Here is a 14,422-nt window from a genome sequence, read left to right as displayed (position 1 = left end):
GGCAAGTGACCAATTTTATTTCCCCCCTCTACAAATTAATTTTTCTGGGTTCACTCATTTATCATCTTCAGTAGATATTTATGGCCTATAACCCAAGGTACTTTTGAACCATGAAGTGAAGTACTGAAGACAAATCCTGCTGCAATAAAATAAAACCCAAATGCAGAATACTAAAAACAGTCTCCCTTGGCTTGTGCTTTGCACATTGAAAAAGATCATTATCACAGGGGAAGGGACAAATCATTATTTTTCATTTACGATGGAGCAAGGTAATTGCCCTTGACACTAGCCAGCGATGGAGAATTTAGAAATCACTGATAGAATCGTGTTCCTGATTATCACAGGTACAAAAAGAGCTCTCTTTTCCTGCTGATAACCAGGGGACAGGCGAGAGGCTTGGGAGAGTCACGTGGCCCCTGGGGAAGAACAGCCTCTCTGACCAGCCAGGATTGGTCTCAAAGCTCCTTTGACAGCCAGCGCATCATATGAGGCTAACTGGATGGAGCAATTGTGCAGAGTATATGTGTGTTTGAGTAAAAAAAAAAGTCTCTGTGCTGTCCAAGCATCCTGTTTTTTGTTTGTCCTTATTTATAAAGAGCAGAATTGGACTTACAGGAATAATTAATTCTACCAGAAATCTGCATTTCATGCCAAAGTTTTTCTCCCAAAGTCTGACTGTCTAAAAAATGTTTGCAAATATCATAATGACTGTTTAGCTCATTAAATACAGGGACCTCAGCAGATGGATGCTAACTTGCATTTATGTTCAAAATTAGACAAGGAATCTGGGGTCCTACTTCCATCCATGCTGCCATTTGGAAATGGCAGTATCATGCTCACTGCCTCTAATTCAAATTATCTCCCTTTTGCACATCTCATTATTTCTGGGAAGAGCTGGGGTGTCTCTTCCCAGGTGCCAGCTATTGCTTACAGAGCTTGATTTTTTAATGTCATAGTCACTGCATTGTCTATAGTAAGTTACTGGAAATTATAGTGGACTAACCGATGTAAGGCATATGAAACCTATATTTGCCTAATAAAAATAATTTAGTGTTATTAGCCTCATAAAAATTATTTTTAAAATAATCAAGGAGAACTGTGTAAAATGACTTAAATCCCATTTTAATAAGTGATTTTGTAAATTTTCCTGATTATAAAAAGTTGGAAAAATTCAACACTTTATTATATAAGGGAAGATGGAAATGTAATTTAAGTGAATTTTTAGATCATTCTAGACCAGGTTCAGAACACTTTATGAAAGATGGTCAAGAGGTCAAATATATTTGATTATTAGACAAGATGAAGGGCTGAAAGAGCTAGATAAAACCTTTCTAATTGTTTATAAAAAAGAAGAAAGAATTACTTGCTACATATTTTTTTATAAAGACAACTGAGTTGAAAATGCAGTTTATACCTTTTAGTCAAATAGACTGAACTCTAACTGATGTCACTAGAATAACAAGAATTCATTTTTACATGTTGCAAACTTAGAAACTAAGATAATTTAGATAGGTGTTATGATGTTTACTTTTACTTTATTTATGTTAAAGTTTCCTAAGAAAGTGAACCAAATAAACAAGCTTGCTAGGATTTATTTCCTCTACTAGAGGAAATAAATAATTTTCAAGCTCATTCCTCCCCCATCCCCCTCAACATTTCCTGAGCATGCCCTCTGTGGGTGTATTTATTTTCTACTGTAGCTCTCTAAGGATTTACTACAAACTTGGTGGCTTAAAACAGCACAAATTTCTCTTACAGTTTTGTTGGTTAGAAGCCTGACATGGGTCTCACTGGGCTGATACTACCAAGTGTCCACAGGGCTGCATTTTTTTTTTTTTTTTTGAAACTCTTTAGGAGAATCTGGGACTGGCTTTCTTGTCTTTTGCAATTTCTAGAAACCATCTACCTACATTCCTTAACCCATGGCCTCCTCCCTTCATCTTCAGAACCAGCAACATTACATCTCTCTGACCATTCTTTTTCAGTCACCTCTCCCTCTGACCACAGCTGGAAAAGGTTCTTAGATATTAAGGAGCCATGTGATAACACTGAGCCCACCTGGATAATCCAGGACGTTCTCCCCATCTCAAGGCCCTTGACATTAATCACGTCAGCTACATTCTCTTTGCCATATGTGACAACATATTCACAGGTTCCAGGGACTGGGACCTGGATGTCTTTGGTGGGGGCACATAGGGAGACAGTGTTCAGTTCACAGGACTGTGAAGCAGCATTAGAAGATACTAATGCCGATATATTAATTTTAAATACATTTGGTGTATAATAAGTGAGTATAGTAAATTCATATTTATTAATGAAGGGAATAATGATAAACTTCCTTTAAATAAAAGGTTTTCCTAAAGTGTTTGAAATGTTTTTATGTACATAAAATTTAAAAGATAGTAAATTATTGTTTAATAGTAATAATCCCAGTGCCTCCCACAAGTCTATGTATTTTTCATAACTTAATTATAATGACAATATAACTTTATATGCATAATACTATTTTATAATCTGTTCTCTTCACTTAGTTCTTATATATACTATTCTACTCCTTTTACAAGAGAGAAAGGAAAAACAAAGGACAGGATGCTTGGACAGCACAGAGCCCTTTTTTCTTTAGCCGGTGCACGCACACTCTGCACGATCCCTCCTTCTGATCAGTCTCCTAATGAGCGGTCAAGGGAGCATTGGGACCCATATGGAATAAAATATTTGTATTTTATCATGCTTTACTCCTGATGTCAGAGATTCATGTGTTTACAGTTTCTTACTTGTGTAGATAATGCTTCACTGAGCATTCAATTATTTGTGCAGCTGTTTTTGCTTTTATTGAATAAATCCCTTAGAAAAAACCATTTGAAAGAAATTATGGACTCAAAATATATGCTGTCTACTTACCGGTTGCCTACTCATTCCCCTCTTCTTATTTATTTACAGAACCATAGTTTTGTTCAGGTATGAGGTGGTAATTTGGTCAAGGACCCCAGGGTAAGCCCCAGGGCATGAATTTGTCCCATAAGCCAAACCTGGCTTTTTCTTCTCCTTTGCCAGTGACTGACTTAAGAGTGACCTGTGGCTCCACTCTGACCAGCAAGACCAAGGTGAAGTTTCTATTGCTGGCGAGGGTTGGACCAGAGCTGGGGTGTCGGCTGCTGCATCCGTGAGGGGCTGACATCTGTCCGCGCCGCCTGGGTGCCGGTCACTGGAATTCAAATGAGTGCGGAGCTGGGCTAGGCCGGGTGGGAAGCGGAGCCCAGGGCAGCGCAGGGGGCGAGCAAGGAGGGGCTGAAAGGTGACAGGCGGGCCAGGGCGACCGCCACGGCGTGACCCAAAGTGCCATTGCTGGGGTTCGGGTGTTTCAGACGCTCGGGGATGTTGACTTCAATTTGGGATATGTGACCTGAGGACAGGACATCCCAGGAAGTGCGGGCTCCAGAGACTGTGAGCAGCAGGTAACAGGCCCCACAGGTCATTTCAAATTTCCTAGTAGCAGCATTTCAGAGAAGGTCAAAAGAAACGAGTGATGTTAATTTTAATAATGTATTTTATTTAGCACAATATATCTAACATATTATCATTTTACTATATAATCCTATTCCAGCATCTCAATTTGCTATAGCCACATTTCAATTGCTTCATAACCCGGCACCTAGAAAGATGAATTTAGAAACCAGTTGTAACATCAGCACCACCCTTGGCTTGCTAATGTGAATCCATGTCTGGGTTGTTTTTGTTTTCTGTTTTGTTTTGTTTTTCTATTATGAACAGCGCCATGACGAACAGTCACATGCGCAACTCCTGGCGCAGGAATTTGGGACAGAATATCCCCAGGAGTAGGAGAGCTGGGAGGGAGCAGATGAAACAGTGCCCAGTTGTTTTCCAAGGTGGAGGCTCGAGTTCACACTCTCACTAGCAGTGTGTAAGAGTCCTCGCTGTTCCACATTCTTGCTGACATTTGGAAAAGTCACATTTCTTCATTTTTTGTCAAATGGTTTGTGTAAAATGGTTTGCTATTTTGTCACAATTTGGATTTTTCTGATGATTAATGAGGTTGAATATTTTTTCAGATGCATATGAACCGTCAATATTTCTCTTCTCAAACCACAAATATTTACTCACTCAAATATAAACATGTATGTTACATGTTATATATGTATATCACACAATATATTCACATATGTGTCATAGAATATATTCATTCACAAATATTTATTGAACACTACCTGCTAATATTAGTCTAGGTACTGTAAATGTACTTGTGAGGGAAGAATAGTCCCCAATCCTGGAGTCTACATTCTAGTGTGCGTATGTGGCAAGGAGGCAGAGACAAAGAAAAGTAAACTACCATGTGCTATATGAAATTAGTGAGTCTGGCTAAGCCATTTTACATCACTAAACCTTGGTTTCTGCAATTGTAAAAACGAGATGGTAATAATATCTATCTTATATTGTTTTTTCTTTTTTATTAAATTTATTATGGTGACATTGGTTAATAAAATTATATGGATTTCAGATGTGCAATCCTATAATACATCATCTGTATATTATATTGTGTGTGCCTTAACACAGCGCCTGGCAAATTGTTAGGATTCAGAAATGTTGTTGTTATTATTATTTTCCCCTTTCTTGCTTTTACTTTTTCTTCAGGAATTTTTTTTTCAGTTACAACTACTAAAGTTTAAGATTAAATATGTTTTGGTTTTGTTGAAGTGTTGGCTCTCTTTTGGGTATCAGCCTGCTGGTGTTTTCTGCAGCAATAGATGACTTGGGCTAGTTTTAAGATGTGTTATTTTGAAACTTCTTAAGTCTCAAGGATCAAGATCCTGAGAACATACACTTTTTTAAAAGCCACATCATGTCAAATAGCCAAAAATGTGGGGACATCTGTAGGAATGTTTTGTATAATTCAGGACTGTGTTCTGTGAGTATAAATGTTGCTTGAATTCATTTCACTACAGCCACCAATTTATTGTAAACTGACTATGTGCAAAGCACTACGCAGAGGAGATGCATGTGACCTTATTAATCTTTGGAACAATTATCTGTCCCTCTTTCTTAGATAATGATGTTGAAAATGATCTTCAATCAGACATCAGTTGAACACTGCAAGACGCACCCAGAAAAGGAGAAAGAATGCAACTTCTTCTTAATAGCTGTCCGCCTAGCTTCACTGAACCAGATCTTGGATCCCTGGGTCTATCTGCTGCTAAGAAAGATCCTTCTTCGGAAGTTCTGCCAGGTAGCAAATGCTGTCTCCAGCTGCTCTAGCGATGGACAGAAAGGGCAGCCTATGTCATTATCCAATGAAATAATACAGACAGGAGCATGAATGAGAACACTTAATCAGCATGCATGTTCACAGCTTTCGGCAACAAGTAGTCTTAAACCTTACTGTGAATTTAGGCATCTCTGGCATGCCACTGTTTATGCATTGAAGTAGAATTTTTGATATAAGGCCGAATGGTCTCAGCATAGATAATCCCGTGTGCCAAAAGTATTGAAACACAAACAAAGGAAATATATTAATAACAGTCTAGTGTTTTGGGGTCTCTGCCATTTGTAGCTGAATATGTGATTATTTATAAGCGATCTTAGTCTGTGGTGGGAGTGGGATGGGGAAAGTTAATATTCCAGTGTACTGAGCATATGGGGGATTTAATGCACAGATCATTGAAGTCAAGGCGACTGTTTGTTTCTGTTCAAAGTCCTTGGCCTTCTGTGTCTCTTTCTCTCTATGTCACTCTTTTGCCCCCTTACATTTTTTTTTTTTTTAATTTGAATTAAGATTAAAAATATGGCCCGGCCGGGGGTGGCTCAGCGGTTGAGCATCGACCTAGGATCCAGGCGATTGGGGTTCGATTCCCGGTCAGGGAACATGCCCGGGTTGCGGGCTCGATCAATGACTCTCTCATCATTGATGTTTCTCTCTCTCTCTCTCCTTCTCCTGTCCTCTCTCTGAAATCAATAAAGATATATTAAAAAAAAAAAAAAAGAGATTAAAAATATGTATCTACAATATTCATTGCTACTGATGTTAAGTATTGTTCAATATGTAAATTAGCTGCTAACATTATAAAGTCCATGTTTTGTCTGGGTTGGTAATTAGGTTTACTTATTACCTAAATAAGAGCCAATTTCATTTATTTTAAATAGGGGAGGACTTGTGGCTCTTCACATTGCTAAACGTCCTTCCTTTTGCGTTCACTGTTAATTCCTCCGAGCCCGGAGAAGATTCATGGAGCTGATCTTGAGAGGCAGTGGGGTAACTTTTCAGAATGCTATTTAAGGGCTGAGTTGAGCACTAAATATAGGTACTCTGGTAAATTATCTTTGATTTTTTTCACCGAAAGTATTCTCCAGTCTTTTGGGTATTTAAATACTAACTCTGATTCTAAGGCCAATAAAATTTTGAGGGTTCCATAAAGACTTTCCATAGTTTGAGCTATTTATTGGATAAGAAAATAATAATATTGACCCCCTCACAGCACTTTCTCTGCCCTCTCCTCAGAGTAACTCTATCTAAATATTTATTATTAAATGTTTTTCATATAGTTTACGTAGCTGAGCTTTATATCTTTTAGGCACAAGTAGATTACTACATTAAGTTTTGAGAACTGCACTTTTAAAAACTTTTTTCCGAACAAACATATAGTCTTTTAAGTTAGGCCTACACAAAATGTTCTTCGTATTCTTGGGAGCACTCATTTGGTAAACTAATTAATATTTTCTCGTGAAGATTTTAATTTTCAGGTTCCTCTATTGCTTTCATAGTTTTGTTTTGTTTTTAAAAAAAACTTGCAATTTATTTATACTTCTTTATAGTAACTACATTTTTCTCTGAGTTTAGTAGGCATTTGAGGAGGAATTAACTTTAACAGGTACCATATATCTATTAGATTTCTCTGTAAACCAGTCTAGGTCAATCAGGAATCATCAGTCTAACTGACCATGTCAAACTGACTGAGAAGACAGCACCTGTTGGGAGTGCTTATGTAACTCATGGTAATTCTGAGAGTCTAGGCTTTGGAAGAAACGGTGATAAGTAACCTTTACTAAAACCTTCTTATAAAATCTCTCTTTGCCATAAAGCAGATTATCCCACAGGTCACTACATGGGGAATAACGCAAAATGACCTACTTCAGAAAAAAAGTGCACTCAGATGACCTTGCAATAAAAAGATTTTACCTCTTGAGTGGTCTCTGACCCTAGGCTATAATCAGATAGAAACAGGTGCAATGTGGATTCAAGTGGTGTGAGCGTGATTGGCTTATTTTTTCCAACACCTACTACAGCACTTGGAATATAGAAAGTGTTCAGTATTTGTTCAGCAGATGAATGAATAAATGTCTGCCAAACTCAAGTACCATCGGCAAGGCACCACCATATGGTTGAAGTGCTTTATGCCATTACAGTTCGTCAAGCTGATAAAGTGGATGGTCTCTGCCTATTTAATTACAGAAATATGAATTTGTCTTCAAGTGTGTAGTGTCATATTGCTGCACAGCAAAGTGCCATATTTGTATTAATAATTTAAGAGACTGATAAATCCAAATGGTAATGGTGATTACTGTCAAACAAAAATCCCTTTTTATCCAATCATAGATATACATAAAGATCCTGAAACTTAAACCACAGAATAAATTCCTGTCCAGGGAAATGTAGCAAGTTTTGGAGGTGAGAAAGGAAGAAATTATGTAAATGGCATGTGAATTTTGTTACCTAGGCAGCCATTAGTTACTCCAGGGAAAAAAACCTAACAAGAAATAAAAGTTACAAATAGTTTTAGCCTTTGGATGATAGTTGAGGTTAGATTTCAGAGACATTGTGCATAGGCCCTAGATTTGGTTGGGAAGTGGACATCTGTAGTCACTGTACAAGAGTATGTCTGTTTCCAAGTTTAAGTTCATTGGCCTTAAAATTCACTCTCATATACTTAGTTTATCTATGCATACAACTGAACAGGGGGAAAAATGCATGCATAAATTATGACAATTCCTAAACTTCACAATATTGGTAATAAATAAGTAAATAAATAAAGGCCTAAGAAACCACATGGAAAGAAATGAGTGAGTAGAATGTAGAAATATAAGTAAAATCAGCCATCAATAGGTTTTACAAAGGAGTCCTGATTTTCTAAACAATGAAATTATACAGCTATACTGAGTCATAGAAGAAAATGATGACATACTATCCAATAAGAACAGTTTGCTTTTCAAATAATATAAGTATGGTGAATATCTTAAAAATATTTTAAGTTGAAAAAAAATGTGTTATCTCAAAACTTACAAAATTTACCTATTGCTTGTATCCAAGATATTTCAAGTAAACATAAGTGTTTAATCATGCCAGATTTAAATGGCTGTGAGTTTAAAAGTGCACATATATTTCTACTTAACACTTTCTGAAAGAAAGTGTTAATATGAAAGATCTCAGGACCATGTTACAGAAAAAGAAATTGTAGAAGCTCGTGTAAAAGTTAAGTAGGAAAGACCCTGTGACCATGCTGAAGGGATGGGGGGGGGGGGAGAGAGGTTGCCTCCCATAAGCACCCCTACCCAGATCGAACCCAAAACCTCAGGTATGCACCTTGATCTTTTTGGTGTGTGAGATGATGCTCCAACCAACTTTGCCATGTGGCCAGGGCAAATTGGGCTTTTTATTTATTTTATATATTGGTTTTGACCCCAAATTAGTGGTTGGTTTTCAATCTTGTTTACAGCAACAATTATTTAATAGTTCTTTTGTATTGGGATCAAGTCAGAGACAGAAAATAGGAAAATTTTATGCTTTGCGGTTTTAGGCACATATATTGCCTCCCTATTTTCATACTTTAATCCCCAAAGCTGCTCTTGAAATACACAGGATACTGGAAGGTGAGTGACAAGAGAGATTTCAGAGCATTTCTTACTAAAACCATATGGAATAATTAAAATTTCTATGGTTTACCTATATGAAAAGTTTAGACCATCAACCATGCCAAACCTTCACAGCAGTTTGTTTATTGCTGGTTTTGTGCTTGTGTATGTCTCAAAATCTCTAAAACTGATGTCTAAATAAATGTAAAGAATTGTTCAATGAATGAGATTACACCGTTTTAAAAATGAAGACTTTAATACTGTGGCTAAGTCCATAGGACTGTTTTCTGAGTTGCAATAAAATGCTGATAAGAGGTGACATATATCTGTGATGTTTTATCACAAAGGTTGTGATAGAACCAATGTACAAAATAGGAAAATCAATCTAAAACGAACATACACATTTGTTAAGAAGCTGAAGCTTGGCCCAGCCGGTGTGGCTCAGCAGTTGAGCATCGGCCTGTGATCCAGGAGATCGGGGTTCGATTCCCGGTCAGGGCACATGCCCTGGTTGTGGGCTCGATCAATGACTCTCTCATCATTGATGTTTCTATCTCTCTCTCCCTCTCCCTTCCTCTCTCTGAAATCAATAAAGATATATTTTTAAAAAAGCTGAAGCTCAGTATTCTCAGACAACTAATAAGTGGTGATTACAGATGATGCGTGAAACAGAGAATTAGGGAACACTTTTTCATAGAATTCCATTATATTGGTATCATTTATATAGATACTAATCTCATGCAAAAATTCACATTCACCTGAATTACTCCAACAAAAAAAGTTTTAATTTATTATAAATTTGTATCTATGGTTATCAAGTAAAATCTTGTACATGTCTTCCCTGGGTGCATTTTCTTATTGAGTTCACCTGGAATAAAACTGAAGAAAGTAACAAAAGAGTAGTGCAGGGTGATTGTTCTCAAAGCGACAAAGGGGGAACTGAGACTATGTATATCAATGAAGACTTTAGCAAGTCTAGAATAAAGTCATTTTTTTTCAAAAAGAGATCAACAATTCGTTTTTAAGTCACATAGAAAGATATATTCAAAGCATGCTATTTAACAATTCCATTCTTACTTGCCCCTGTTCTCTATTCTTTTAAAGGACAAAAGAGCAGAAAGTTTTTATTTTATATATTATCTATTTTATAATTCCTAAAAAGGAGGGTTGTATTTCAAGGCTTCTAATTCATACAAAGTGAGTTGTAAACCATTACATTCCCACACCATCAGCCGAGAACATTTCAATTCTCGAGAAATACAATTCAAGCAGATACATACCAAATTCATTTCTACATCACATTTTCTTTATTGAAATTAAAATTATTTCATTTTCAGAAGCTTTATACCAGTTTCATATCATAAGCGACCCAAATATCTCCTAGACTACGTATTTGTTCACTAGAAACAAGACTGCTCCCCCCCAGACGCCTGGCTTCCAAACTGTTTATTTCTTTTATAGACAGAAAATAACAGGAACATTTACTATTGGTGAAAGCTGAGGTTATTTTTAAGAGGAGAGAGAATGGCTTCGTATTTTTCATATGCTAATGTCCTAATATATTGAGATAGATCTGAGTTTGTGTTTCTTAATAAGTCTGCTTTGATGAAACAATTTTATTGTGGGAATAAAGATAGGAAGGAAAGAGATCACCATCAGGAATAAATCAGCCTTTCCAGGCTTTTTAGCATCTTGGAGATGATTCCACCTCTGAAGTTATTTTCAACAGCTCTTAAATTCTTTTGTCAATTGTTTTAGAATTAGAATATTTTGGCCTTTTAATTAAAGTGAATTAGATAATCTAGCCAAACTCTAGCCAATCACCAAACTTTAATTGTGATTTGAAGTGTTTGTTTATATAGTTTTCAGTTGCTGTAGAAATCAAAACTGTAATGTTAAGCAGAGAAAATGTGTATGACTTACTGATAAACTTCAATGTTATTCCAACAGTATTGAAAGGATACTATTTATGTGGAGTGGGGATGGAGGGTGGGATAGAGAACACAGAGAAAGACATGGAGGAAAACCTGTGCATTTCCACGCCTGCGAGGAGTCTTCATCCTCAGGCCCCTCCACGGCAGCCAAGAGGAAGGGACTGCGTTTACCTTTACACTGGAGCGGCCGTGGGACAAAGCAAGGAGTGGCCAGTGTTCTTTATTGTAAGAGCAGGTGTTAAGTTCACACAAGTCATCACTGACTGCCAAACGCTCTTCTTTCCCAGTGTATATTAAATATTTTACCTCCTCCCTCTTTATTGACTAAATGTCTAAATGTGTTTATACAAATAGCAGACAGATGAACATTTCTTTAAGCAAACAAATTAAAAATAGGCATTGATTATCTTGATCCGGTTACAACAAACGAAAGTACTATTTACATAGTGTGTCTAAGTAAGAACTGAAATCATGGCGCTTTAATCAGCACTGTAAACTCAGTCTAGGAAGCATTTGTTTTCCCCTCTCGTGTTCAGCATACTGTCCCTGTGCACTTGATTAAGGGAGAAAGCATACTTCTGTTACCTCCATGTAACGTTTTGGGGGGAGTTATCTTAACATATATTTAAAGATACCTTCCAGCGTGTTTTAAAGGCTGGTCTTTAATATCGTGGAGACAAAGAATAAAAGAGACTACGAAAAGTACATCAGAATTTTGATGGCATTCGAGTCATAGCTAGTCTGTGTATTTAATAAATGTATGTTATTCATGTGGTGTTTGTCAATGGAAAATAAAGTTGAATGTTCTGAAATGTTCCCGTCTTTTCTTCCTGATGTCAACTCATGTCAGGAATATCACACTTAAAACCGTAGTAAGTATTTTGCTGAAATCCTATTTGACGTGCTTTGTCAAAACAACAGCACAAGGTCATGCAGCAGCGGCATGCTATCTGGAACAATGACATCATTTTGTTTTCTATTCTATAATCACCAACAATACGAATTATCATCTATGTGCTATAAATCAGAGAGGTGCTTTTTCCCCATTTTCAACATGATACTTATTCATGTTCTAACACCAGAATTTTTGTTGTTAAAACAAAAGCACATTTATAAATTATTCTAAACTTAGTCCTTCCTCCTCTCGTGGATTCTAGTGTAATCTACCGGTAGCCAGCATAGGAATCGTCCTTGGGTGCAGTCAGACCCTTTACCAGTCTGATCCTGGACATTGGTGCGAGCTGATCACTCGTGGAGACAGAAGTTGGGCTGCCTCCTGCCCTCGTTCATCTGCTCACTCAGGCCAACCCCTCTTCCTCCCTCAGTGCAGGGAGCTCTGTGCTACGCAGACTACAAGGCCAAGCTTATTAAAAGTAGCACGTTGAGCTTGCTCTCCTTCCCCCTAAGAAAAGGCATTTAGGGAGAGCTCTGTCCTAGGCCCCGAAACAGGCATTATAGTCTCTATAGTCTATGTTCTTTAGCATTTCAGGTAAACATCATTATCGCTACCTTTCAGTAGGCCAGAAAAGTCCACCACACTGCTGAAAAACCAACATGCCTTTAAATGAGACATTGTCCAGTTTCATGTCTTTGGAGGACATAGGATCAGATATCCTTAGATAGCCTGGGGGGTCACTGGGCTCACCTAAATCAGTCTTGAGTAAATCCAGTTTGGAGAGTGGGTACTCAGAATCCAAGGCAGTCCTCCAAGCCAAGCTAGTTCTTTCCTTCAACATAGATTTGTTGTGTACCTATGTATGCCAAGCATTTTGATAGGTCCTAAGACATAAGGATTTAAAAAAAAAAAAAAAGCTTTCAACAGATTTATAATCTAGTAGGGGAGTAAGAAATAATTTGATCAGAGCTGTGGTTAAGCATATGGTACTACGTGAGCATATGGGGGAGGTGGGGTGCTAAAATTAGAAATGGTTTGCTGTAGAAAGTGGCATTTAATCTGCATTTTGGAGAAAGGAGTAGGTGTCAACCAGGATGGAGAGGGTGTTTTTTAGGATACCTTTTTAATTTCACTCTGCCCAAAGCATTACACTTCCCAAGCCACTGAAACTAACTTTTAGCGGCCCTTGTGGGCAGAAGTGGCAGGGCCTTACCGCAGGATTTCTCAGCCTCGGCATTAGAGACACGTTGGGCCAGATAATTCTGTTGTGGGGGCCTGTCCTATGCATCATAGGCTGTTAAGCAGCATCTCTGGTTTCGACCCGCTTGATGCCAGTAATACCTTCCTAGTTTTATAACAATCAAAAATGTTGCCAGACATTGCCAACTGTACCATGGGGGACATAATCGCTCCCGGTGGAGAACCTCTGCCTTAGGGCAAGAGCTGTGGCCACCAAGAGGTGCCAGGTGTCAAGACAGGGTCATCTGTGAGATCTGGGTTCTGACAGGCACTGTCCTGGCTTTTCCCAAGGCAGCAGGCGCTAGAATGCCAGTTGTGTCTGACTGCACAAAAATGTGGCACTGCCACTCTAACAATGCCTGGATCACTCCAGGCCCTGATCCACTTCTATAATCACATAAACCTATTCACAAACAAAGAGTACAATTTCTCAGAAAGGATCATCTTTCTATTGATGTATCCAATCCCTGTTTTGTTCTTGATAAGAGGCCCTAGGCTTATATGTTAAGCTTATATATTCTCTCAAAGGGATATCTAAAAAGAGTGAGTCCATTTTTCCCAGGACATTTCAAAATCTTTTCAAATTCTTCTTAAGTTCACATTTCCAGACAGGTAACTTAGAAAGAGAGAAGTAATTTACCAAACTCTGTTTTTAATGATATTTTTGCATATTTGGGCTGTGTAACAGAGCTGGAGCAGCTTTATTTAACCTGAAGAATTTTTATCAAAGAGCAGTCAAACCTTAGGGAAATGTGTCTATCAGCTTGGGCCTTTCTCAGTTCTTGCCAGCCTGTGGCACCTCAAATATGGAGCCATTACCATACATTTTGATGACAGAATTCAATTCATGATCTCTATAATTGTGTGGAATGGAAAGTTGAAAAACTTAAACCCTAAATCTGACCAAAAAATAAAATTAGAACACGAGTATTCATTGGCTTATTTCTGAGGCCAAGTAAGAAACGTATACGGATAATCAGTGTTTATGCCTAATTTCTTACACAATTGTTTTAAGAGAAAGCTTTGAATATAATACACCGTGTTGTTGGAATCTGATATTGAAAAGGACATCGGAAGAAAATGATTCTGAACCATTACCACCAATTGAGGTCTTTTATAGCTAGTAGAACACTGATTCTTAATCACCTTGGGATCAGAGACTCCTCTGAGAATTTTCATACAGTCTGAGAGATTGTACAGCCCTCCTGAAGTCTGTCAGTGGAAGTCTTGGAAGTTTATGGACACAGGTTAAGAATTCTCACTGTGAGAGAGCTGTTATGATTCAACGAACCTCACAAGTTTCCATGTTTGGTTGGAAAGCTAAAATCTAAAACTGGAGCTAAGTCAACATAATCACTGCCCTGCGAACGCCAAAATTCCTTGACATCTCCCTAAATGCCCATAATAATAAACTAACACAGTCAGGGGCATAATTATTAAAAAAGACAAATAATCACTTTTAAAAATTGCCATCTCATGGAAAAAAGAAACAACA

At 37.7% G+C, this 14,422-nt stretch overlaps 1 protein-coding gene across 2 annotated transcripts in view; it reads left to right on the top strand.

Annotated features, from left to right (window-relative positions):
* PTGER3 (prostaglandin E receptor 3) overlaps positions 1-14,422 on the top strand; it is a 65,857-nt gene that overhangs the window by 22,716 nt on the left and 28,719 nt on the right. Inside the window, exon 2 of one of the 2 annotated variants that reach the window (XM_016216812.2) lies at positions 5,063-5,242. In XM_016216812.2, coding sequence (XP_016072298.1) covers positions 5,063-5,242 — 180 coding nt within the window. Of the gene's footprint in view, positions 1-5,062; positions 11,606-14,422 lie in introns of those variants that run through there. The other variant, XM_087820518.1, reaches the window with a different exon arrangement.

The sequence above is a fragment of the Miniopterus natalensis genome, chromosome 9, assembly GCF_054644295.1.
Source record: "Miniopterus natalensis isolate mMinNat1 chromosome 9, mMinNat1.hap1, whole genome shotgun sequence".
Lineage (NCBI taxonomy): Eukaryota > Metazoa > Chordata > Mammalia > Chiroptera > Miniopteridae > Miniopterus > Miniopterus natalensis.
Note: the sequence above shows the minus strand (reverse complement) of the source record. Positions and strands in the feature narration are given on the sequence as shown.